This window comes from Triturus cristatus, chromosome 1_2 (assembly GCF_964204655.1).
Source record: "Triturus cristatus chromosome 1_2, aTriCri1.1, whole genome shotgun sequence".
In the NCBI taxonomy this organism is placed as follows: domain Eukaryota; kingdom Metazoa; phylum Chordata; class Amphibia; order Caudata; family Salamandridae; genus Triturus; species Triturus cristatus.
In genome coordinates, this window is record NC_140580.1 from 1,196,856,335 (window position 1) to 1,196,883,768 (window position 27,434).

The 27,434-nt window shown below is 51.6% G+C and overlaps 1 protein-coding gene across 3 annotated transcripts in view; it reads right to left on the bottom strand.

Moving 5' to 3' along the window:
* The window catches only part of COL27A1 (collagen type XXVII alpha 1 chain), a 2,221,286-nt gene that overhangs the window by 1,138,684 nt on the left and 1,055,168 nt on the right, over positions 1-27,434 (bottom strand). For all 3 annotated transcript variants that reach the window (XM_085614179.1, XM_085614180.1, XM_085614178.1), the window contains exons 18-19: positions 4,598-4,651; positions 3,328-3,381 (exon numbers count right to left, since the gene is read on the bottom strand). In XM_085614179.1, coding sequence (XP_085470305.1) covers positions 3,328-3,381; positions 4,598-4,651 — 108 coding nt within the window. The remainder of the gene's footprint in view (positions 1-3,327; positions 3,382-4,597; positions 4,652-27,434) is intronic.

Below are 27,434 nucleotides of genomic sequence, written 5' to 3' on the forward strand. Positions count from 1 at the left end.
GGTGGTCTATTGATGCCCTGGTGGTCCATTGGTACCCTGGTGGTCCATGGATGCCCTGGTGGTCCATGGATGCCCTTGTGGTCCATCGATGCCTGGTCAATTGATGCTCAGGTGGTCTATTATTGCCCTGGTGGTCCATTGGTACCCTGGTGGTCCATTGATACCCTGGTGGTCCATGGATGCCCTGGTGGTCCATTGATGCCCGGTCCATTGATGCTCAGGTGGTCTATTGATGCCCTGGTGGTCCATGGATGCCCTGGTGGTCCATTGATGCCCGGTCCATTGATGCTCATGTGGTTTATTGAAGCCCTGGTGGTCCATTGATGCCCGGTCCATTGATGCTCAGGTGGTCTATTGATGCCCTGGTGGTCCATGGATGCCCTGGTGGTCTATGGATGCCCTGGTGGTCCATTGATGCCCTGGTGGTCCATTGGTGCCCTGGTGGTCCATGGATGCCCTGGTGGTCCATGGATTCCCTGGTGGTCCATGGATGCCCTAGTGGTCCATGGATGCCCTGGTGGTCCATTGATGCCCGGTCGATTGATGCTCAGGTGGTCTATTGATGTCCTGGTGGTCCATGGTTGCCCTGGTGGTCCATGGATGCCCTGGTGGTCCATGGATGCCCTGGTGGTCCATTGGTACCCTGGTGGTCCATGGATGCCCTAGTGGTCCATGGATGCCCTGGTGGTCCATTGATGCCCTGGTGGTCCCTGGATGCCCTGGTGGTCTATTGATGCCCTGGTGGTCCATTGGTACCCTGGTGGTCCATGGATGCCCTAGTGGTCCATGGATGCCCTGGTGGTCCATGGATGCCCTGGTGGTCCATGGATGCCCTGGTGGTTCATTGATGCCCTGGTGGTTCATTGATGCCCTGTTCATACCAGAGGCATCGCTGCTCCAAGGCTAGCCCCAGCACTGCCAGGACCTCACACTATGTCTGTCGTGGCCATTATTAGCCAGACGTTTCTGAAAGTTGCTGATCCAGGCTCACAATAGTCAACAATATCTGCCAGATGCACAACGAAACCAAGAATAAACAAAATATGTCCAGGATGGAAAGGGTTATGCAAGCCCCACTGCTATGCAATAAACACAACCATGACAGAGATGAACCCATTTGATAGGAACTGCATATACTGTTGGTGGACCTTGACACCAGGCATAGCTTGTAGGGAAAAAAACATGTTCATCAGGGAGACGAGACACACAGTGCCAAACAGACACGAATAAAGTTGCACACGTGTGTATACACACAAAGATGCATGCAGAGTGAGGCTCAGTAGTGGCTCTCGGATCTGGTGCCAGCCACTGCTCTCCTCAGCTCCTGGGCTGATCATGCACCCATGCGTACACCCTCTCTCTCTGGCTTCTACTGGCCTCATAAGTGACTGCACTCTTAGTTCTGCTGTTGGCACTCTTTCACCTGCCACAGTAGTAATTCTCTCTCTCTTCCTCCCTCTCCCTCTCTCTCTCTCTCTCTCTCTCTCTCTCTATATATATATATATATATATATCCTCTTTCTCTCTATCCCTCCTATCTCTCCTTCTCTCGCTCTCTTTCTCACTCTCTTCCTCTTCTCGCTCTTTCCTCTCGTCTCTCTCTCTCTCCCTCTGTTCTCTCCTCTCTCTTCCCTCTGTTCTCTCTTCTCTCCTCTCTCTCTGTCCCTCCTCTCCCTCTCTTCTCTCCTCTCTCTGTCCATCCCCCTCTCTCTCTGTCTCTTTCTTTCCCTGTCCCTCTCTCTCTCTTCTCTCTTTTCTCTCTCTCTGTCCCTCCTCTCTCTCTCGTCTCTTCTCTCTCTCTCTGTCCCTCTTCTCTGTCTCGCTCCTCTCACTCTTCTCTCGTCTCCTGTCTTATCTCTCTCTCTCTCTCTCTCTCTCTCCTCTCTCTCTCTCTCTCTCCTCTCTCTCTCTCCTCTCCCTCTCTCTTTGTCTCTCTCTCTCCCCCCTCTCCCTCTCTCTTTCCTCTCTCTCTCTCTCTTCTCTCCCTTCTCTCCCCCCTCTCTCTCTCTCTCTCGCCTCTCTCTGTGTCCCTCCTCTCTCTCCTCTCTGTCTCTCTCTCTCTCTCTTTCTCTCTCCCTTTTTCTCTCTTCTCTCTCCTCTCTCCCTCTCTCTCCTCTCTCTCTCTCAGTAATAGAGTGGGCCCCCACGTTCAGCCTCCTTGTGACTTTGCTAGATTGAGAGTGGACACAGTCAGTCATGTTGCAGGCCTCATAGGCCAATATAGTGTGCATTTGTGTGTAAGTGTGAAGCTCTGCCGTTCACGTGCAAGCGTGAGGCTCTGCCATTCATGTGTAAGCGTGAGGCTCTGCCGTTCATGTGTAAGCGTGAGGCTCTGCCGTTCATGTGCAAGCATCAGGCTCTGCCGTTCATGTGTAATCGCGAGGCTCTGCCATTCATGTGTAAGCGTGAGGCTCTGCCGTTCATGTGTAAGCGTGAGGCTCTGCTGTTCATGTGTAAGCGTGAGGCTCTGCCATTCATGTGTAAGCGTGAGGCTCTGCCGTTCATATGTAAGCGTGAGGCTCAGCCATTCACGTGTAAGCGTGAGGCTCTGCCATTCATATGTAAGCGTGAGGCTCAGCCATTCATGTGTAAGCGTGAGGCTCTGCCGTTCATGTGTAAGCGTGAGGCTCTGCTGTTCATGTGTAAGCGTGAGGCTCTGCCATTCATGTGTAAGCGTGAGGCTCTGCCGTTCATATGTAAGCGTGAGGCTCAGCCGTTCATGTGTAAACTTGAGGCTCTGCCGTTCATGTGTAAGCATGAGGCTCTGCCGTTCATGTGGCTGGCTGCCACATGAAAGAAAGGTCTTGAGATGAGCAGTGCTGTCTTCTTTAATGTGCATAAACCCTCTGAACGAAGCACAGGACAAGCTTCACTTTGGAGAGCTGCTTCAAGGGTGTTGCACGCTATCAGTAGTGCCCAAGCTATGCGTTGGAGACTCCTGCTATAGAGGAAAACTCACAGATATCAGTAACTCGCTCACTGACTGCAGATGAACTCTCTGATGTCAGTCGCTAGCCCCTTGGCTACAGGCAACACATGGATGTCAGAGACTCGCCCACTGACTGCGGTTGAAAACTCACCAACTGACTATAGATAAATACTCACTGAGGTCAGTGGACCCCCAGTGAAAACTCACTGCTGTCAACGGCTGGACAACAGCAGGAGTTGCCAGGGGACCTAGGAAGGTGCCGGAGAGAGACTGGACGCGCAAAGGGTGGGCTTCGTCGCCTGCTTGTTCGCAGAACACAGAGCTGCACCCAGGACCGAGAGAACCATCAACACCAAAGACATGAGAATGTAGAAGATCCCAGATGAAGAGCTGCTTACCTCAGGACCGGGAGGACCATGGATGCCGAGAGCGCCTTTGTCTCCTGGCTTTCCCTGCAGAAGACAAAAGAAGAAGATGGTGTAAAATGCAGGAGTTACATATGCGGAAGGTTGCAAAGCCATCTAGGGTCAGACAGAACTGGACTCACTTACCTCTCAGGGGGCTAGGTGAAGGGAATAAACGCTCACTGATGTCGGAGAGATCTCACTGAGGTTTGAGAAGGGAACTCGCAGAGGACTGAGGAACCTCACATAGATCTCGGGGCCTCACATAGGTTCCTGGAAGCTCACAAATGATGGGCCTCACAGAGGCCTCTGGGGGCTCACAGGGGACTAAGGGGGCTTCCATAGGTCTCTGGGGGCTCATATGGGCCTCTGGGGGCTAACTGAGGGGGGTCCTCCTATAGGTTTCTGGGGCCTCACATATGTTCCTTGGCACTCACAGAGGACTGAGGGGGGTCCTCCTATAGGTTTTAGGGGGCTCACAGAGGACGGAGGTGCCTCACATGGGTCTCTGGGGTATCACGGAGGAACGAGGGGCCTTTCATAGGCCTCTGGGGGTTCACAGAGGACCGAGAGGCCTCAAAGAGGTCTCTGGGGACTCACAGAGAATTGAGGACCTCACATAGGTCTCTGGGGGCTGTCACATAGGTCTCTGGAGGCCCTCACATAGGTCTCTGGGGGTTCAGATAGGTCTCTGGGGCTCACAGGACTGAGGGCCCTCACAGTGGTCTCTGGGGGTTCACAGAGGAACGAGGGGGGTCACATAGGTCTCTGTGGGCTCACAGAGGAACGAGGGGCCTTTCTCTGGGGGTCTACAGAGGATTCAGGGTCTGACAAAGGTCTCTGGGGCCTCTTAGAGGTCTCTGGGGGCTCACAGATGACATGGGCCCTCACATAGGTCCCTGGGGGCTCACACAGGTCTCTGGGGGCTCACATAGCTCTCTGGGGGTTCACAGAGGTCTCTGGGGTGTGAGAGAGCTTACTGGGGTCTTAGAGATCTCTCTGGTATCTAAGGGGCTCACAGGAGTTGAGGGGCCTTAGAGAGGTTTGAGGGAGGTCCCCTGTAGTCTAAAGGAGCTCACTGAGGCCTCACTGGGGCGTGAGAGAGTTCCCTAAGGAATGAAGGGCAGTCTTCAAGAAGACTGCAGGCTCCGCGAATGTACCATAGGTCATAAAAGCACCAGGATATTAAACGTGGAGCTGCTCAGGGCTCAAAGCAGTGGCAATAATCACCGACATGGTAAGAACAATGTTGGCACCTACATACCACAAGGCCAGGTTTACCCCGCACTCCTGGCATACCAGGCAGCCCCGGACTCCCCTGCAAAGAAGAGAAGAGAAGACACTTAGAACAGATGGCTGGAACCCAAGAGTAGAGTTAGCATGCTCGGGTGACCTAGAAGGGACGCTCCTAGGTTCACAGCCCTGGGCCCTCCCACCCTGAACCTGGCTCCAGAGCCTGCCTCGGGAACACTGGTAGATCATGAGCCCTTCTCAATTCAATTCAATTCAAAAATCTTTATTTCGGTCAGTTTCGACCATAAAAGATTCAGTTATAAAACACTTTAGTTTAAATACAATTGATATAAATGTATAAGTTACAATTGAACATAGTAGGAGCATTTTAATAAAATGGCAGTTGGATTACCTATTTCATCTATCGCCATTAAAACTTATATATTACAATAAATACAATAAAAGCTAGGCAAAATTAACAAATACAACATTGATTTAAAAACCATAACTTTTTCTTCTGTATAGACATCAATTTCTGTTTGGGTGAAGGTTTCCAATTACAAATTTTTCTTTATCGGTTCGATCATTTCAGAATCACAATTTCCCATAAACACCCATAGATCGTAAAGTGCAAGTGCAATATTCACTAAAAATATTTACAAAAATATACATAATCCTAACCTGTTATAACTTCAGCCCAGCTTTGGCTCTTATGAGGCTCACATTGAATAAATATCTACTTACACTGAAAACAATCAATTGTGAGGCGTACGTCTTCAATATACGTTCAGCCTCACTACAACATCTAGTATTCAGGTTTTTGAAACTGGCTTTATCCACCTTTTCCTAGGTCTATCATTTGTGGGACAAAAGAATTTATTGTTATTTGAACATAATACGCATAGTTCACTACTTTTGCCATCATGAATGTTGCTCCATCTTGATTTATTGGCATTTGTTTGAAGCACCCCATATCTAAACTTCATGAAAAAAGATTTCGCTAATTGTGGCCATACCTCGTCCAGAAAGGGTTCAAACTGTGCTACATCTTTAAACAAAAGAAAATTAGATGTTAATGACCAATAAAGGGGCTATGTAGCACGCTATTATTGATGTAGGCACAAAAGGTGGACTTTAATAGTTTCTTGCAAGCCAGTGTTAGCTGGGCTGGTTCTTCCCAGTAGTGAGATAAGCCCAACTTCGGCATCCACAAAGCAACATGTTTAAGCCATGGGATGTCCCTACTCTTAGTGTTTCTCATAATCTCTTCTAGGCCTTCCTTATATTGTAGCAACTCTGGGGTTGACCATATCCTCACCCAAAATAAAAGTGGTCTTAATAAAGCATGGTGGTCAGTGCGTTTAATGTTTAAGTCAATAAGAATCGGAATTGGGGAGTTCTAATGGGGAGGCTTAAAAGTTTCCTTAAAAACTTGTTTTCTCCCAATTCAAAATTCTTTTTGCAGTAAGGTCCCCATATTTCAGCTCCATAAAGGGAGGCAGACTGTGCTTTATATTTGAATACTTCTAAGGCAGGGGATACGGCCTCTGAAGTGCTGTCCCCACGCTTCAGCTCCGTAAAGGGAGGCAGACTGTGCTTTATATTTGAATACTCCTAAGGCGGGGGATACGGCCTCTGAAGTGCTGTCCCCATGCTTCAGCTCCGTAAAGGGAGGCAGACTGTGCTTTATATTTGAATACTCCTAAGGCAGGGGATACGGCCTCTGAAGTGCTGTCCCCATGTTTCTTTAAAATAGGAAGTACATTTTGAAGCAGAATTAACTTGTTTTTTTCCAATTGCGGCTTCCAGGTTAATTTGGTATCCAATGTGATACCTAAATAATTAAAACTTTGCACATATTCTAATTTTTGATTATTAAGCACTAAATTATTTTTAAACGATCTATGAGGATTTATTGACATGTATTTAGTTTTGCTGGAGTTAGTTTCGAGACCTTTCATAGTACAATATTTATGGAAGGAGTCCATTAAACATTGCAATCCTTTTGGGGTTTGTGAAAGTAGGATAGTATTGTAAGCAAATAGAAGCGCTGGCACTGAATCACCCCCCAGCTTAGGTGCGTCATTCTGGCAGCCATTCAAATAATTAGGGATGTCATTTACGTACAGAGAGAACAGGGTGGGCGCTAGTACGCACCCCTGGCGCACACCCCTTCTCACCGGGATTGCCTTGGTAAGTTCACCCCTCGGGCCCCATCTTACTTTAGCAAAGTTATCATCGTGGAGCCTGATTATTTGTATGAGTAGTTCACCTGGCACCCCTTGCAATCTCAACCAATCCCAAAGTAGATTTCAGGGTACAAGGTCGAACGCTGCCTTTAGGTCTACGAAGGCAATGTACAAGTGACCCCCTCCTTTGTGTATGTATTTCGAGCATAAACATGTAAATCTAAATACTTGGCCGATCGTACTAGTTTTGATTCTGAATCCTGCCTGAAATTTTGAGAGAACCTTATTCTCTTCAATCCACTCATTTAATCTATTTAAAATATGCCTAGCAATTTGTTTTTGTAAAATATCAATTAAACTGATAGGGCGATAGTTTGCAGGGTCATATCGGTTGCCCTTTTTAAAAATCGTGATCATTTCTGCCCCTTTCCATGTTTCGGGTATCGGTGTGCCTGAGGCTATTGCGTTACACAAATGATTTATTATGGTCCCCAAACACTAATATCATGTTTCAGTAAGTCTCCCAGAATTTTGCCAGGTCCGGGAGCTTTCCCGGTTTAACTGCTTCAATTGCCACTATTGTTTCCTTCATGCTAAAATTTAAGTTAGGAATCTTTGGAACAAATGCCAAGTCTTCAATAGTGCCAGATTGCAAACATTCGGTGTCTGTATAGAGACGAGAAAAGTGGTCAGTTCAGGTATTGGCGTCCAAAAACAAGTCCTTCTTAACACTTTGTGACTGATTCCCCTTCGCTATTATTCTCCAAAAACCGGACCGATTCTTAGACTTGGCGGCACCAATCAAGTCTGTCCAAATATCATCATCCCATGTGTTTTTTCGCAATCGAAAGAGTTCTCTTATATTTTATCCTTTTTTCCCTAGTTACAGTTATGTTGTTATTTTTAATTGCCTGGATAAGTTCTGCTTTTGCTACCCGGCAACTTTTGTTGTACCAGGGATTTGCCACTTCGCCCCTCTCCTTTCTTCCAGTAGTACTCTCCTTGGGTATGTTACTTATAACCGGAGTTAAAGCATCTACAAGGGTGTTATGTAGATCTAGCGTTGAAGTTTTATCATCTAGTAAGTGGAGGAAGGATGTAATAGTGTCTGCAAAGATGTTATAAATGCATGCCATGGACTGGCTGTTCCCCAAAATATGGGGCCACTTTAGGGCACGTCGGTTGTTACTTAATATAATGTCATCCACAGTAGTACTATTATCTCTGCTACCCAAGAAGTAGAAAGGAAGCCCTTCTCACTTGAGGCCCAGTCAGAGAAGGGTCACTGGGGTCAGTTCACAGACATGTGCCACACTCTGATAGCGTCTACACATCAGAGGTAGCAGAGTGCTACCATCACTGTAGCACACATGGGTATTCTCACCGGGCCCTAGAACATGAGGAACAGTCTACAGAGGCAGCAAAGACCTGGAGTGCACTCACATGGCTCTAGAACATGAGGGGCAGTCTCAGAGGGGCAGTCTCAGAGAGGCAGCAGAGGCCTGTAACAAGCTCACCGGGCTCTAGAACACGAGGAGCAGTCGGACAGAGGCTGCAGACCTGGATCACGCTCACAGGGCTCTAAGCAGGAAGAGCAGTCTCACAGAGGCTCTAGGCATCTAAATCGTATACACATGGTTCTAGAACACGAGGAGCAGTCTCTTAAAGGAGCTCACAGGGCTCTAGAACACGAGGAGCAGTCTACAGAGGCAGCAGAGACCTGGAGTGCGCTTACATGGCTCTAGAACATGAGGAGCGGTCTCTTTAAGGAGCTCACAGGGCTCTAGAACACGAGGAACAGTCGGACAGAGGCTGCAGAGACCTGGAAAAGCTCACAGGGCTCAAACGTGAGGAGCAGTCTCAAAGAGGCAGCAGAGACCTGGAACAAGCTCACAGGGCTCAAACGTGAGGAGCAGTCTCAGAGAGGCAGCAGAGACCTGGACTGCGCTCACATGGCTCTAGAACACGAGGAGCAGTCTACAGAGGCAGCAGAGACCTGGAGTGCACTCACATGGTTCTAGAACACGAGGAGCAGTCTCTTAAAGAAGCTCACAGGGCTCTAGAACACGAGGAGCAGTCTACAGAGGCAGCAGAGACCTGGAGTGCGCTTACATGGCTCTAGAACACAAGGAGCAGTCTCTTAAAGGAGCTCACAGGGCTCTAGAACACGAGGAACAGTCGGACAGAGGCTGCAGAGACCTGGAAAAGCTCACAGGGCTCAAACGTGAGGAGCAGTCTCAGAGAGGCAGCAGAGACCTGGACTGCGCTCACATGGCTCTAGAACACAAAGAGCAGTGTCATAGAGGCTGCAGAGACCGGGGTGTGCTCACATGGCTCTAGAACACAAGGAGCAGTCTACAGACACAGCAGAGACCTAGAACATCCTCATATGGCTCTAGAACACGAAGAGCAGTCTCACAAGAGGCTGTAGACACCTGGAGCGTGCTCACATGGCTCTAGACCACGAGAAGCGATCTCACAAGAGGCAGTAGACACCTGGAGCGTGCTCACATGGCTCTAGAACACTAGAAGCGATCTCACAAGAGGCAGTAGATACCTGGAGCGTGCTCACATGAGTCTGGAGCAGAAAGAGCAGTCTTACAGAGGCTGCAGACCTGGATCACGCTCACAGGGCTCTAAGCAGGAAGAGCAGTCTCACAGAGGCTCTAGGCATCTAAAGCGTACTCACATGGCTCTAGAACACGAGGAGCAGTCTACAGAGGCAGCAGAGACCTGGAGTGCCCTCACATGGTTCTAGAACACGAGGAGCAGTCTCAGAGAGGCAGCAGAGACCTGGAGTGCACTCACATGGCTCTAGAACACGAGGAGCAGTCTCTTAAAGTCGCTCACAGGGTTCTAGAACACGAGGAGCAGTCTCAGAGAGGCAGCAGAGACCTGGAGTGCACTCACATGGCTCTAGAACACGAGGAGCAGTCTCTTAAAGGCGCTCACAGGGTTCTAGAACACGAGGAGCAGTCTCAGAGAGGCAGCAGAGACCTGGAGTGCACTCACATGGCTCTAGCACACGAGGAGCAGTCTCTTAAAGGAGCTCACAGGGCTCTAGAACACGAGGAGCAGTCTACAGAGGCAGCAGAGACCTGGAGTGCCCTCACATGGCTCTAGAACACGAGGAGCAGTCTCTTAAAGGCGCTCACAGGGTTCTAGAACACGAGGAGCAGTCTCAGAGAGGCAGCAGAGACCTGGAGTGCACTCACATGGCTCTAGAACACGAGGAGCAGTCTCTTAAAGTCGCTCACAGGGTTCTAGAACACGAGGAGCAGTCTCAGAGAGGCAGCAGAGACCTGGAGTGCACTCACATGGCTCTAGAACACGAGGAGCAGTCTCTTAAAGGCGCTCACAGGGTTCTAGAACACGAGGAGCAGTCTCAGAGAGGCAGCAGAGACCTGGAGTGCACTCACATGGCTCTAGCACACGAGGAGCAGTCTCTTAAAGGAGTTCACAGGGCTCTAGAACACGAGGAGCAGTCTACAGAGGCAGCAGAGACCTGGAGTGCCCTCACATGGTTCTAGAACACGAGGAGCAGTCTCAGAGAGGCAGCAGAGACCTGGAGTGCGCTTACATGGTTCTAGAACACGAGGAGCAGTCTACAGAGGCAGCAGAGACCTGGAGTGCACTTACATGGCTCTAGAACACAAGGAGCAGTCTCAGAGAGGCAGCAGAGACCTGGAGTGCGCTTACATGGCTTTAGAACACGAGGAGCAGTCTCTTAAAGGTGCTCACAGGGTTCTAGAACACGAGGAGCAGTCTACAGAGGCAGCAGACACCTGGAGTGCGCTTACATGGCTCTAGAACACGAGGAGCAGTCTCTTAAAGGAGCTCACAGGGCTCTAGAACACGAGGAGCAGTCTACAGAGGCAGCAGAAACCTGGAGTGCGCTTACATGGCTCTAGAACACGAGGAGCAGTCTTACAGAGGCTGCAGACCTAGACTACGCTCACAGGGCTCTAAACAGGAAGAGCAGTCTCACAGAGGCTATAGACATCTAAGGTGTACTCACATGGCTATAGAACATGAGGAACAGTTGCACAGAGGCTGTAGAGACCTGGAGCGTGCTCACACGGTTCTAGAACATGAACAGTCTCACAGAGGCTGCAGAGACCTGGAGTGTGCACATATGGCTCTAGAACATGAGGAGATGTCTCAGAGGAAGCAGACACCTGGTGCAAGCTCACCGTGCTCTCAAGCAGGAGGAGCAGTCTCACAGAGGCTATAGACATCTAAAGTGTACTCACATGGCTCTAGAACATGAGGAACAGTTGCACAGAGGCTGTAGAGACCTGGAGCGTGCTCACACGGTTCTAGAACATGAACAGTCTCACAGAGGCTGCAGAGACCTGGAGTGTGCACATATGGCTCTAGAACATGAGGAGATGTCTCAGAGGAAGCAGAGACCTGGTGCAAGCTCACCGTGCTCTCAAGCAAGAGGAGCAGTCTCATAGAGGCTATAGACATCTAAAGTGTACTCACATGGCTCTAGAACACGAGGAGCAGTCTAACGGAGGCTGCAGAGACCTGGAGCATACTTACAGTGCTCTAGAACATGAAGAGAAGTCTCACAAGAGGCTTAGAGACCTGGAGCGTGCACACATGGCTCTAGAAGAGGAAGAGCAGTCGTAATGAGGCTGCGGAGACCTGGAGCATGCTCACAGGGTTCTAGAACATGAACAGTCTCACAGAGGCTGCAGAGACCTGGAGTGTGCACATATGGCTCTAGAACATGAGGAGATGTCTCAGAGGAAGCAGAGACCTGGTGCAAGCTCACCGTGCTCTCAAGCAGGAGGAGCAGTCTCATAGAGGCTATAGACATCTAAAGTGTACTCACATGGCTCTAGAACACGAGGAGCAGTCTAACGGAGGCTGCAGAGACCTGGAGCATACTTACAGTGCTCTAGAACATGAAGAGAAGTCTCACAAGAGGCTTAGAGACCTGGAGCGTGCACACATGGCTCTAGAAGAGGAAAAGCAGTCGTAAAGAGGCTGCGGAGACCTGGAGCATGCTCACAGGGTTCTAGAACATGAACAGTCTCACAGAAGCTGCAGAGACCTGGAGTGTGCACATATGGCTCTAGAACATGAGGAGATGTCTCAGAGGAAGCAGAGACCTGGTGCAAGCTCACCGTGCTCTCAAGCAGGAGGAGCAGTCTCATAGAGGCTATAGACATCTAAAGTGTACTCACATGGCTCTAGAACACGAGGAGCAGTCTAACGGAGGCTGCAGAGACCTGGAGCATACTTACAGTGCTCTAGAACATGAAGAGAAGTCTCACAAGAGGCTTAGAGACCTGGAGCGTGCACACATGGCTCTAGAAGAGGAAGAGCAGTCGTAATGAGGCTGCGGAGACCTGGAGCATGCTCACAGGGTTCTAGAACATGAACAGTCTCACAGAGGCTGCAGAGACCTGGAGTGTGCACATATGGCTCTAGAACAGGAGGAGATGTTGTGAGAATGTGCCCTCTTTCTTGCATGGTATGCCCCCACTTTTTGCTAAATTGCTGAATGTACTTTGACTGGGTGTACCCTGGACTCCTGCCAATCAGGTGCCCAGGGCCTATGTTCCTTCCTTAAAACACACAAACTCCCAATTGGCAAACCCTGGCCACATGTCAGCCCCTGGTAAATGGTACCCTAGGTACCCAGGGCCTTGTGACCAGGGAAGACCCCTAAGGGCTGCAGCACTCATTGTGCCACCCTTAGGGGCCCTGTACCCTTACACACACACACTGCCTTTGCAGGCTGAGTGTCTGGGTGCAGGACAAAATGAAGAGTCGACATGGCACACATCCCTGTGTGCCATGCCCAACACCCACACTGCCAAGGCATATGTCAGTCACCCCTCTGGCTGGGTGCCTTATGCCCATGGTGTGGGCACAGGAGCAGGAGCCCTGTGCCCCTACAGTACCCAGGTCCATTCCCGGGCACTGTAAGTGCAGTGCTGCCATTTAAGAGTACATGGTGTTGAGAGCTCGTCAAACACGAGCTCCACAGCACCATAATGGCAACACTAAAGACTGGGAAGTTTGGTATCAAACGTCTCAGCACATTAAACCCACACTGATGCCAGTGTGAGATTTAATGTACCAAGCACCCCAGAGGGCATCTTAGAGATGCCCTCCTACAACTAACCTACAATCCAAGTCTGCTCTGAGGCTGCCCAGGCAGCCACACAGCAGACACGTTGCTGGACCCCTGGGTGGGAGAGCCCCTGCTCTCCCGGGCCCGCAACAATGCACATCCTGGGTGAGGTGATAGATCTCCTCCCCCAGGATGAGCAAAGGGAAGCTTCAAAGGCCTGCCGCCTCTAGGAGTTTCCCCAGGCCACTGCAACCCCCCACTCTGGCGGGAAGCTTGGCCGGAAACCCCATACAAGGACAGGGGATGTGCCAGCCTGCCCACCCCACCCCTCAGGTGGGGGAGGCGAGGTGAAGCACATCTCCGGGCTCTCGCCATCTTGAAGATGGGAGGCCCTACCCTATCAGGATTAGGCTACTGCCCCCCCTCCCACAGGAGAGGGGCAGGATAGGGGGTGTACCCACCCCAGGACAAGGACCCATTGGTCCCTGGCCTTCACCTACCTGTAACGCCCCTAAATCTAGTATTTAGGGGCACCCTGAACCTTCCTTCCCCAGATTCCAGATTCCGAAACTACAAGAAGAGCGAGAAGAAAAGAAGACCTGCCCTGCAGCTGCAAAGGAGAGGGAGACACCAACTGCTTTGGCCCCAGCCCTACCGGCCTGTCGACCTCGGACTTGCTCCTGCTCCAAACCCGGCATCTCTTGTGGCCAGCAACCTCAGAAACCCCGGAGGACCTGGCTACCTTTGAAATCTGATCCCCTGGGACTCCCACGAGTAATGGCTCTACTCAGAACCTACCTTTCACCCCTGGCAGCAGCCCGGAACCGTGATCCCAGCCCACTCTGCACCCGCCAAGCCTGGCCGGTGCCGGAGTGAACTAAACCCACGAGGACGACCCCACGGCGACTGTGACCCCGAGTCCGGCACCCAAGGACCCCCCTCGACTATCCTGAAGAAGCTTGTAGCCTCAGAACATAGTGCCACCCCAACCGCGATCAACAAGAGGGTAAGATTTCCGACATCAAAAGGCACCCCTGCACCCGGCGCCCCACGGCCCTCTGTGCCCAATCCCGGGGTACCTACCTATCCTCCAACTACCCAACTTACCCCTCGAAGTGGTGGTGGCACCTGAAGAGTCCTCGTCCCCGAGCCTGCAGTCTTTTTCCAAACCGGAGATTTCCCATAGAAATCAATTGAGCGCCCGACGGCTCAAAAGCACCCTGCACCCAGCCGCCCTGGCAGTGAAAACTCTACTCTAACCTACTTCCCCACTTGCCCTGAGTAAGTGACCAGGAGCCCAGCTCCCACAGCCGCGTGGCTTGCCCGACAGCAGCCACCAACCCAGGCCCCCCTATCCCTCATAGGATAACATTGGGCCTAACTCTCTCTGCACCCGGCCGTCCTGCAACCGCTGAGGGTGAACTGACTGTACCTACCTGACACTGGGGGACCCCTGAGTCTATGCCCAGAACTTCAACTCTGCCAGTCGAGTACTTACCCTTAAACCGCTAACTTCATTTTCCTCATAGGGTAACATTGACTGGCTTTTTCTTGGAAATTCTTCTAAGTGTGAACTTTTCAAAACTCAAAATATTCACCAAAAATCAGCCGAGTACCAAAAACGAATTTACTCACCTGCTCTTAGGTGAGCTCCCAGTGCTGGATCTTGGTGCCCAGCACTGACTCTGAAAAGGACCCACAACTATACTTACCTTTAACTCATTTTTCTTCCATAGGAAACCATTGACTGCTTTTCTGTGAAATTTCTTCTAAGTGTTGATTTCTGCAATTTCTAAATATTCCTCAAAAATCGTATAACATCTGAAAACGTAATTACTTACCTGTTTTGGATAAATGTCCCAGTACTGAGTCTAGACACCCAGTACTGGATTACAAAAGTAACGATAACCTACTGTACCTGTAACCTACATTTCCTTCCATAGGGAATCATTGATTGTTTGCTCTGAAATATTTTTTAAGTGCTCACTTTTGAAATAGCTAAATATTAGTTAAAAATCATTACAGTACCAAAGTCGACTTTCAACAGCTGATTCTGAGAACTGACCCAGGACTGGATCTAGGATCCAAGCCTGGAATTACAAAAGTAATCTAAAAAGTAATCTGTTGCATATAATTTGAATTTATCATTGAGCTCAATGTATTGTGTTTAGAAATAGAGTTGCCTACTGCAACTATTTGTAACTGTTTACTAAAAAGTCTATTGCATATAAAAAAGTATTTTTATGAAACATCTCCTGTCGAGAAAGTATATTTTAATTCCAAGTGTTGGTTCTAAAATAAAACAAGCATATATTTTTTATATACAAACCATTGGCCTAGAGTTCAGTTATTGAGTGTGTGAGACCATTTTCTGGCTGAGTGTGTGCAACAAATGCTTTACACGTCCTCTGATACTGCCTTACTGCTCGACCAGGCTACCACTTTGGAGAGCAAGGTGATATCTAACTTTAACCTCTGTTAATCCCTTGGGGTCCGTGGACTCTGTACACCCTGTACCTATTAAGGAACAGTATATACAGAGCCACTTTCTCACAGATGTCTCAGAGGAAGCAGAGACCTGGTGCAAGCTCACAGGGCTGTAGAACACGAGGAGCGGTGTCACAGTCTGCAGAGACCTGGAACATGCTCACCGGGCTCGCAAGCAGGAGGAGCGGTCTCATGGAGGCGGCAGAGACCTGGAACATCCTCACCGGGCTCGCAAGCAGGAGGAGCAGTCTCATGGAGGCGGCAGAGACCTGGAACATGCTCACCGGGCTCAAAAATGAGGAGCGGTCTCACAGAGACTGTAGACAACTGGAACATGCTCACAGGGCTGCAGAACACGAGGAGCGCTCTCACAGATGCTGCAGCTCTAGAACACGAGGAGTGGTATTAAAGAGGCTGTAGACACCTGGAACATCCTCACCGGGCTCGCAAGCAGGAGGAGCAGTCTCATGGAGGCGGCAGACACCTGGAACATGCTCACAGGGCTCAAAAATGAGGAGCGGTCTCACAGAGACTGTAGACAACTGGAACATGCTCACAGGGCTGCAGAACACGAGGAGCGCTCTCACAGATGCTCCAGCTCTAGAACACGAGGAGTGGTATTAAAGAGGCTGTAGACACCTGGAACCTCCTCACCGGGCTCTCAAGCAGGAGAAGCAGTCTCATGGAGGCGGCAGACACCTGGAACATGCTCACCGGGCTCTCAAGCAGGAGAAGCAGTCTCATGGAGGCTGCAGAGACCTGGAACATCCTCACCGGGCTTTCAAGCAGGAGAAGCAGTCTCATAGAGGCTGCAGACACCTGGAACATGCTCACAGGGCTCAAACGTGAGGAGCGGTGACACAGAGTCTGTGGACAACTGGAATATGCTCACAGGGCTGCAGAACATGAGAAGCAGTCTCACAGAAGCTGCAGAGACCTGGAGCACCCTCACACAGCTCTAGAACACGAGGAGTGCTCTCACAGAGGCTGCAGCTCTAGAACACGAGGAGTGGTATTAAAGAGGCCGTAGACACCTGGAACATTCTCACCGGGCTCTCAAGGAGCAATCTCACAGATGCTGCAGAGACCTGGAACATGCTCACATGGCTCTAGAACACAAGGAGCAGTCTCATAGAGGAGCTCACAGGGCTCTAGAACACGAGGAGCAGTCTCACAGAGGCTGCAGAGACCTGGAACATGCTCACAGGGCTCTAGAACACAAGGAGCAGTCTCATAGAGGAGCTCACAGGGCTCTAGAACACGAGGAGCAGTCGTAAAGAGGCTGCAGAGACCTGGAACATGCTCACAGGGCTCTAGAACACAAGGAGCAGTCTCATAGAGGAGCTCACAGGGCTCTAGAACACGAGGAGCAGTCTCACAGAGGCTGCAGAGACCTGGAACATGCTCACAGGGCTCTAGAACACGAGGAGCAATCTCACAGATGCTGCAGAGACCTGGAACATGCTCACAGGGCTCTAGAACACAGGGAGCAGTCTCATAGAAGAGCTCACAGGGCTCTAAAACACGAGGAGCAGTCTCAGAGAGGCAGCAGAGACCTGGAGTGCACTCACATGGCTCTAGAACACAAGGAGCAGTCTCATAGAAGAGCTCACAGGGCTCTAGAACACGAGGAGCAGTCTCACAGAGGCTGCAGAGACCTGGAACATGCTCACAGGGCTCTAGAACACAAGGAGCAGTCTCATAGAGGAGCTCACAGGGCTCTAGAACACGAGGAGCAGTCTCACAGAGGCTGCAGAGACCTGGAACATGCTCACAGGGCTCTAGAACACAAGGAGCAGTCTCATAGAGGAGCTCACAGGGCTCTAGAACACGAGGAGCAGTCGTAAAGAGGCTGCAGACACCTGGAACATGCTCACATGGATCAAACATGAGGAGAGGTCTCACGGAGTCTGTAGACAACTACAACACGCGCACAGGGCTATGGAACACGAGGAGCGCTCTCACAGAGGCTGCAGAGACCTGGAACATCCTTTAAGTGACTCTAGATAGAGCACAAGGAGCATCTTTAAAGTAGGTCTAGAACCCCCTGAGCATTCATGCAGAGGGTCTAGAACAAGAGGGGCATGATCACGATCGACCTAGAACGAGAGACATCCTCACAAGGAAAACCTTCTCAATAGTAGTATTGCAACATGAGAACACACCCACACTTCTCCCTGTGGCTCTAGGATCATTCTCACAAAGGAGGGAGCGTTCGCACAGTGACTCTTGATAGAACCCACAGAGGGAGCGTTTTCACAGTGACTCTAGACAGAACCCAAGGAGGGGGCATTCGCACAGTGACTCTAGTTAGAACCCAAGGAGGGAGCAGGTCCCAAGGAGGGAGCGTTCTCACAGTGACTCTAGATTGAACCCACAGAGAAAGCGTTCTCACAGAGACTACTGATAGAACCCATGAAGGGAGCGTTCTCATAGTGACTCTGGATACAACTCAAGGAGGGAGCGTTCTCACAGTGTCTCTATGTTGAACCCAAGGAGGGAGCGTTCTCACAGTGACTCTAGATAGAACCCAAGTAGGGAGCGTTCTCTCAGTGACGCTAGTTGGAACCCAAGGAGGGAGCATTCTCACAGTGATTCTGGATTGAACCCAAGGAGGAAGCATTCTCACAGTGACTCTAGATAGAACACAGTAAGGGAGCGTTCTCACAGTGACTCCAGATACGGCCCGAGGAAGACACGTTCTCACAGTGACTCCAGATTGAACCCAATGAGGGAGCATTCTCACAGTGACTCTGGATAGAACCTGCAAAGGGAGCGTTCCCACAGTGACCCTAGATACAACCTACGGAGGGAGCGTTCTCACAGTGACTCTAGATTGAACCCAAGGAGGGATCGTTCTCACAGTGACTCTAGATTGAACCAAAGGAGGGAGCGTTCTCACAGTGACTCTGGATAGAGTACACTGAGGGAGCGTTTTCAAGGTGACTCGTTATAGAACCCACTGAGGGAGCGTTCTCACAGTGACTAGATAGACCTCAAGGAGGGAGCGTTACCACAGTATCTCTGGATAGAACCCAAGGAGGGAGCGTTCTCACAGTGACTGTGGATAGAGCCCAAGGAGGACGCGTTCGCACAGTGACTGTGGATAGAGCCCAAGGAGGGAGGGTTCTCACAGTGACTGTGGATAGAGCCCAAGGAGGGAGTGCTCTCACAGTGACTCTGGATAGAACTCACGGAGGGAGCGTTCTCACCTTGACTGTGGATACAGCCCAAGGAGGGAGAGTTCTCACAGTGACTGTGGATAGAGGCCACGGAGGGAGCGCTCTCACAGTGACTGTGGATAGAGTCCAAGGAGGGAGCGTTCTCACAGTAACTGTGGATAGACCCACGGAGGGAGCGTTCTCACAGTGACTGTGGATAGAGCCCAAGGAGGGTGCGTTCTCACAGTGAATGTGGATAGAACACACGGAGGGAGCGTTCTCACAGTGACTGTGCATAGAGCCCACGGAGGGAGCGTTTTCACAGTGACAGTGGATAGAGCCCAAGGAGGGAGAGTTCTCACAATGACTGTGGGTAGAGCCCAAGGAGGGAACGTTCTCACAGTGACTGTGGATAGAGCCCACGGAGGGAGAGTTCTCACTATGACTGTGGATAGAGCCCAATCAGGGAGCGTTCTCACAGTGACTGTGGATAGAGCCCAAGGAGAGAGCGTTCTCACAGTTACTGTGGAGAGAGGCCAAGGAGGAGCGTTCTCGCAGTGACTCTGGATAGAACCCAAGGAGGGAGCATTTTCACAGTGAATCTGGATAGAACCCAAGGAGGGAGCGTTCCAACAATAACTGTGGATAGAGCCCAAGGAGGGAGCGTTCTGACAGTCACTGTGGATAGAGCCCACAGAGGGAGAGTTCTCACTATGACTGTGGCTAGAGCCCAAGGAGAGAGCATTCTCACAGTTACTGTGGATAGAGCCCAAGGAGGGAGCGTTACCACAGTATCTCTAGATAGAACCCAAGGAGGGAGCGTTCTCACAGTGACTGTGGATAGAGCCCAAGGAGGACGCGTTCGCACAGTGACTGTGGATAGAGCCCAAGGAGGGAGGGTTCTCACAGTGACTGTGGATAGAGCCCAAGGAGGGAGTGTTCTCACAGTGACTCTGGATAGAACTCACGGAGGGAGCATTCTCACAGTAAATCTGGATAGAACCCATGGAGGGAGCGTTCTCACCTTGACTGTGGATACAGCCCAAGGAGGGAGAGTTCTCACAGTGACTGTGGATAGAGGCCACGGAGGGAGCGCTCTCACAGTGACTGTGGATAGAGTCCAAGGAGGGAGCGTTCTCCCAGTAACTGTGGATAGACCCACGGAGGGAGCGTTCTCACAGTGACTGTGGATAGAGCCCAAGGAGGGTGCGTTCTCACAGTGAATGTGGATAGAACACACGGAGGGAGCGTTCTCACAGTGACTGTGGATAGAGCCCAAGGAGGGAGCGTTCTCACAGTGACCGTGGATAGAGCCCAAGGAGGGAGAGTTCTCACAATGACTGTGGGTAAAGCCCAAGGAGGGAACGTTCTCACAGTGACTGTGGATAGAGCCCACGGAGGGAGAGTTCTCACAATGACTGTGGGTAAAGCCCAATCAGGGAGCGTTCTCACAGTGACTGTGGATAGAGCCCAAGGAGAGAGCGTTCTCACAGTTACTGTGGAGAGAGGCAAAGGAGGGAGCGTTCCAACAATAACTGTGGATAGAGCCCAAGGAGGGAGCATCCTCACAGTGACTGTGGATAGAGTCCACAGAGGGAGAGTTCTCACTATGACTGTGGCTAGAGCCCAAGGAGAGAGCATTCTCACAGTTACTGTGGATAGAGCCCAAGGAGGGAGCGTTCTCACAGTGACTGTGGATAGAGCCCCAGGAGGGAGCGTTCTCAAAGTGACTGTGGATAGAGCCCAAGGAGGGAGCGTTCTCACAGTGAATGTGGATAGAGCCCAATGAGGGAGCGTTCTCACAGTGACTCTGGATAGAACCCACAGAACGAGCGTTCTCACAGTGACTGTGGATAGAGCCCAAGGGGGAGCGTTCTCACAGTGACTGTGGATAGAGCCCAAGGAGGACGCGTTCGCACAGTGACTGTGGATAGAGCCCAAGGAGGGAGCGTTCTCACAGTGACTGTGGATAGAGCCCAAAGAGGGATAGTTCTCACAGTTACTGTGGATAGAGCCAAAGGAGGGAGCGTTTTCACAGTGACTGTGGATAGAGCCCAAGGAGGGAGCGTTCTCACAGTGATTGTGGATAGAGCCCACGGAGAGAGCGTTCTCACAGTGACGGTGGATAGAGCCCAAGGAGGGAGCGTTCTCACATTGACTGTGAATAGAGGCCAAGGAGGGAGCGTTCTCACATAACTGTAGATAGACCCCAAGTAGGGAACGTTCTCACAGTGACGGTGGATAGAGCCCACGGAGGGAACGTTCTCACAGTGACTTTGGATAGAGCCCAAGGCGGAAATGTTTTCACAGTGACTGTGGACAGACCCCAAGGAGGGAGCGTTCTCACAGTGACTGTAGATAGAGCCCACGGAGTGAACGTTCTCACAGTGACTTTAGATAGAGCCCAAGGCGGACATGTTTTCACAGTGACTGTGGACAGAGCCCAAGGAGGGAGCGTTCTCACAGTAACTGTGGATAGACACACGGAGGGAGCGTTCTCACAGTGACTGTGGATAGAGCCCAAGAAGGGAGCGTTCTCACAGTGACTGTGGATAGAGCCCCAGGAGGGAGCGTTCTCACAGTGACAGTGGATAGCGCCCAAGGAGGGAGCGTTCTCACAGTGGATAGAGCCCAAGGAAGGAGCGTTCTCACAGTGACTCTGGATAGAACCCACGGAGGGAGCGTTCTCACAGTGACTGTGGATAGAGCGGAAGGAGGGAGCATTCTCACAGTGACTCTGGATAGAACCCACGGAGAGAGCGTTCTCACAATGACTGTGGATAGAGCGCAAGGAGGGAGCGTTCTCACAGTGACTGTGAATAGAGCCCAAGGAGGGAGCGTTCTCACAGTGACTGTGGATAGAGCCCAAGGAGGGGGAGTTCTCACAGTGACTGTGGATAGAACCCACAGAGGGAGCGTTCTCACAGTGACTGTGGATAGAGACCAAGGAGGGAGCATTCTCACAGTGACTGTGGATAGAGCCCAAGGAGGGAGCGTTCTCACAGTGACTGTGGATAGAGCCCAAGGAGGGAGCGTTCTCACAGTGACTGTGGATAGCGCCCCAGGAGGGAGCGTTCTCAAAGTGACTGTGGATAGAGCCCAAGGAGGGAGTGTTCTCACAGTGAATGTGGATAGAGCCCAATGAGGGAGCGTTCTCACAGTGACTCTGGATAGAACCCACAGAACGAGCGTTCTCACAGTGACTGTGGATAGAGCCCAAGGAGGGAGCGTTCTCACAGTGACTGTGGATAGAGCCCAAGGAGGACGCGTTCGCACAGTGACTGTGGATAGAGCCCAAGGAGGGAGCGTTCTCACAGTGACTGTGGATAGAGCCCAAGGATGGAGCGTTCTCACAGTGACTGTGGATAGAGCCCAAGGAGAGAGCGTTCTCACAGTTACTTTGGAGAGAGGCCAAGGAGGGAGCATTTTCACAGTGAATCTGGATAGAACCCAAGGAGGGAGCGTTCCAACAATAACTGTGGATAGATCCCAAGGATGGAGCGTTCTCACAGTTACTGTGGATAGAGGCCAAGGAGGGACCGTTCTCACAGCGAGTGTGGATAGAACCCACGGAGGGAGCGTTCTCACAGTGACTGTGGATAGAGCCCAAAGAGGGATAGTTCTCACAGTGACTGCGGATAGAGCCCAAGGAGGGAGCGTTCTCACAGTGGATAGTGCCAAAGGAGGGAGCGTTCTCACACTGACTCTGGATAGAACCCATAGAGGGAGCCTTCTCACAATGCCTGTGGATAGAGCCCGCGGAGAGAGCGTTCTCACAGTGACTGTGGATAGAGCCCAAGGAGGGAGCGTTCGCACAGTGACTGTGGATAGATCCCATGGAGGGAGCGTTCTCACAGTGACTGTGGATAGAGCCCAAGGATGGAGCGTTCTCACAGTGACTATGGATAGAGGCAAAGGAGGGAGCGTTCTCACAGTGACTGTGGATAGAGCCCACAGAGGGAGAGTTCTCACAGTGACAGTGGATAGAGCCCACAGAGGGAGAGTTCTCACTATGACTGTGGCTAGAGCCCAAGGACAGAGCGTTCTCACAGTTACTGTGAATAGAGGCCAAGGAGGGAGCGTTCTCACAGTGACTGTGGGTAGAGCCCAAGGAGGGAGCGTTCTCACAGTGACTATGGATAGAGGCAAAGGAGGGAGCGTTCTCACAGTGACTGTGGATAGAGCCCACGGAGGGAACGTTCTCACAGTGACTTTGGATAGAGCCAAAGGCGGACATGTTTTCACAGTGACTGTGGACAGAGCCCAAGGAGGGAGCGTTCTCACAGTAACTGTGGATAGACCCACGGAGGGAGCGTTCTCACAGTGACTGTGGATAGAGCCCAAGGAGGGAGCGTTCTCACAGTGACTGTGGATAGAGCTCAAGGAGGGAGCGTTCTCACAGTGGATAGAGCCCAAGGAAGGAGCGTTCTCACAGTGACTCTGGATAGAACCCACGGAGGGAGCGTTCTCACAGTGACTGTGGATAGAGCGGAAGGAGGGAGCATTCTCACAAAGACTGTGAATAGAGCCCAAGGAGGGAGCGTTCTCACAGTGACTGTGGATAGAGCCCAAGGAGGGGGCGTTCTCACAGTGACTGTGGATAGAACCCACAGAGGGAGCGTTCTCACAGTGACTGTGGATAGAGACCAAGGAGGGAGCATTCTCACAGTGACTGTGGATAGAGCCCAAGGAGGGAGCGTTCACAAAGTGACAGTGGATAGAGCCCAAGGAGGGAGCGTTCTCATTGTGACTGGTGATAGAGCCCGCGGAGGGAGCCTTCTCACAGTGACTGTGGATAGAGCCCAAGGAGGGAGCGTTCTCACAGTGACTCGGGATAGAACCCACGGAGGGAGCGTTCTCACGGTGAATGTAGATAGAGCCCAAGGAGGGAGCATTCTCACAATGACTGTGGATAGACCCCACGGAGGGAGCGTTCTCACAGTGACAGTGGATGGAGCCCAAGGAGGGAGCGTTCTCACAGTGACTGTGGATAGAGCCCAAGGAGGGAGCGTTCTCACAGTGACTGTGGATAGAGCCCATGGAGGGATCGTTCTGACAGTCACTGTGGATAGAACCCACGGAGGGAGCATTCTCACAGTGACTGTGGATAGAGCCCAAGAAGGGAGCGTTCCCACAGTGACTGTGGATAGAGCCCAAGGAGGGAGCGTTCTCACAGTGAGTGTGGATAGAACCCACGGAGGGAGCATTCTCACAGTGACTGTGGATAGAGCCCAAGGAGGGAGCGTTCCCACAGTGACTGTGGATGGAACCCATGGAGGGAGCATTCTCACAGTGACTGTGGCTAGAGCCCAAGCAGAGAACCTTCTCACAGTGACTGCGGGTAGAGCCTAAGGAGGGAGCGTTCTCACAGTGGATAGTGCCCAAGGAGGGAGCGTTCTCACAGTGACTCTGGATAGAACCCACGGAGAAAGCTTTCTTACAGTGACTGTGGATATTGCCGAAGAAGGGAGCATTCTCACAGTGATCCTGGATAGAACCCACGGAGAGAGCATTCTCACAATGACTGTGGATAGAGCGCAAGGAGGGAGCATTCTCACAGTGACTGTGGATAGAGCTAAAGGAGGGAGCGTTCTCACAGTGACTCTGGATAGAATCCATGGAGGGAGCGTTCTCACATTGAATGTGAATAGAGTTCCAGGAGGGAGCGTTCTCACAGTGACTGTAGATAGACCCCAAGTAGGGAACGTTCTCACAGTGACTGTGGATAGAGCCCACGGAGGGAACGTTCTCACAGTAACTGTGGATAGAGCCCAAGGAGGGAGAGTTCTCACATTGACTGTGAATAGAGGCCAAGGAGGGAGCGTTCTCACAGTGACTGTAGATAGACCCCAAGTAGGGAACGTTCTCACAGTGACTGTGGATAGAGCCCACGGAGGGAACGTTCTCACAGTGACTTTGGATAGACCCAAGGCGGACATGTTTTCACAGTGATTGTGGACTGAGCCCAAGGAGGGAGCGTTCTCACAGTAACTGTGGATAGACCCACGGAGGGAGCGTTCTCACAGTGACTGTGGAAAGAGCCCAAGGAGGGAGCGTTCTCACAGTGACTGTGGATAGAGCCCCAGGAGGGAGCGTTCTCACAGTGACTGTGGATAGAGCCCAAGGAGGGAGCGTTCTCACAGTGACTCTGGATAGAACCCACGGAGAGAGCGTTCTCACAATGACTGTGGATAGAGCGCAAGGAGGGAGCATTCTCACAGTGACTGTGGATAGAGACCAAGGAGGGAGCATTCTCACAGTGACTGTGGATAGATCCCAAGGAGGGAGTGTTGTCACAGTGACTGTGGATAGAGCCCAAGGAGGGAGCGTTCTCACAGTGACTGTGGATAGAGCCCAAGGAGGGAGCATTATCACAGAGACTCGGGATAGAACCCACGGAGGGAGCGTTCTCACAGTGACTGTGGATAGAGCCCATGGAGGGATCGTTCTCACAGTGACTGTGGATAGAGCCTAAGAAGGGAGCGTTCTCACAGTGACTGTGGGTAGAGCCCAACGAGGGAGCTTTCTCACAGTGACTGTGGATAGAGCCCAAGGAGGGAGCGTTCTCACAGTGACTCTGGATAGAACCCATGTAGGGAGCGTTCTCAGTGACTCTGGATAGAACCCAGGGAGGGAGCGCTCGCACAGTCACTGTGGATAGTGCCCAAGGATGGAGCGTTTTCACAGTGACTGTGGATAGAGCCCAAGGAGAGAGCATTCTCATAGTGACTGTGGATAGAGCCTAAGGAGGGAGCGTTCTCACAGTGACTGTGGATAGAGCCCGAGGAGGGAGCGTTCTCACAGTGACTGGTGATAGAGCCCAAGGAGGGAGCGTTCTCAAAGTGACTGTGGATAGAACTCACAGAGGGAGCATTCTCACCTTGACTGTGGATAGAGCCCAAGGAGGGAGTGTTCTTACAGTGACTCTGGATAGAGCCCAATGAGGGAGCGTTCTCACAGTGACTGTGGATAGAGCGCAAGGAGGGAGCGTTCTCACAGTGACTGTGGATAGAGCCCATGGAGGGAGCGTTCTCATGGTGACTGTGGATAGAGCCCACGGAGGGAGCGTTCTCAGAGTGACTATGGATAGAGCCCAAGGAGGGAGTGTTGTCACAGTGACTGTGGATAGAGCCCAAGGAGGGAGCGTTCTCACAGTGACTGTGGATAGAGCCCAAGAAGGGAGCATTATCACAGAGACTCGGGATAGAACCCACGGAGGGAGCGTTCTCACAGTGACTGTGGATAGAGCCCATGGAGGGATCGTTCTCACAGTGACTGTGGATAGAGCCCAAGGAGGGATCGTTCTCACAGTGACTGTGGATAGAGCCTAAGAAGGGAGCGTTCTCACAGTGACTGTGGGTAGAGCCTAACGAGGGAGCGTTCTCACAGTGACTGTGGATAGAGCCCAAGGAGGGAGCGTTCTCACAGTGACTCTGGATAGAACCCATGTAGGGAGCGTTCTCACAGTGACTGTAGATAGAGCCCATGGAGGGATCGTTCTCACAGTGACTGTGGATAGAGCCTAAGAAGGGAGCGTTCTCACAGTGACTGTGGGTAGAGCCCAAGGAGGGAGCATTCTCACAGTGACTCTGGATAGAACCCATGTAGGGAACGTTCTCAGTGACTCTGGATAGAACCCAGGGAGGGAGCGTTCTCACAGTGACTGTAGATAGAGCCCAAGGAGAGAGCGTTCTCACAGTGACTGTGGATAGAGCCCAAGGAGGGAGCGTTCTCACGGTGACTGTGGATAGAACCCACGGAGGGAGCGTTCTCACAGTGACTGTGGATAGAGCGCAAGGAGGGAGCGTTCTCACAGTGACTGTGGATAGAGCCCATGGAGGGAGCGTTCTCATGGTGACTGTGGATAGAGCCCACGGAGGGAGCGTTCTCAGAGTGACTATGGATAGAGCCCAAGAAGGGAGTGTTGTCACAGTGACTGTAGATAGAGCCCAAGGAGGGAGCGTTCTCACAGTGACTGTGGATAGAGCCCAAGAAGGGAGCATTATCACAGAGACTCGGGATAGAACCCACGGAGGGAGCGTTCTCACAGTGACTGTGGATAGAGCCCATGGAGGGATCGTTCTCACAGTGACTGTGGATAGAGCCCAAGGAGGGATCGTTCTCACAGTGACTGTGGATAGAGCCTAAGAAGGGAGCGTTCTCACAGTGACTGTGGGTAGAGCCTAACGAGGGAGCGTTCTCACAGTGACTGTGGATAGAGCCCAAGGAGGGAGCGTTCTCACAGTGACTCTGGATAGAACCCATGTAGGGAGCGTTCAGTGACTCTGGATAGAACCCAGGGAGGGAGCGCTCGCACAGTCACTGTGGATAGTGCCCAAGGATGGAGCGTTCTCATAGTGACTGTGGATAGAGCCCAAGGAGAGAGCATTCTCATAGTGACTGTGGATAGAGCCTAAGGAGGGAGCGTTCTCACAGTGACTGTGGATAGAGCCTAAGGAGGGAGCGTTCTCACAGTGACTGTGGGTAGAGCCTAACGAGGGAGCGTTCTCACAGTGACTGTGGATAGAGCCCAAGGAGGGAGCGTTCTCACAGTGACTGTGGATAGAGCCCAAGGAGAGAGCATTCTCATAGTGACTGTGGATAGAGCCCAAGGAGGGATCGTTCTCACAGTGACTGTGGATAGAGCCTAAGAAGGGAGCGTTCTCACAGTGACTGTGGGTAGAGCCTAACGAGGGAGCGTTCTCACAGTGACTGTGGATAGAGCCCAAGGAGGGAGCGTTCTCACAGTGACTCTGGATAGAACCCATGTAGGGAGCGTTCTCAGTGACTCTGGATAGAACCCAGGGAGGGAGCGCTCGCACAGTCACTGTGGATAGTGCCCAAGGATGGAGCGTTCTCATAGTGACTGTGGATAGAGCCGAAGGAGAGAGCATTCTCATAGTGACTGTGGATAGAGCCTAAGGAGAGAGCATTCTC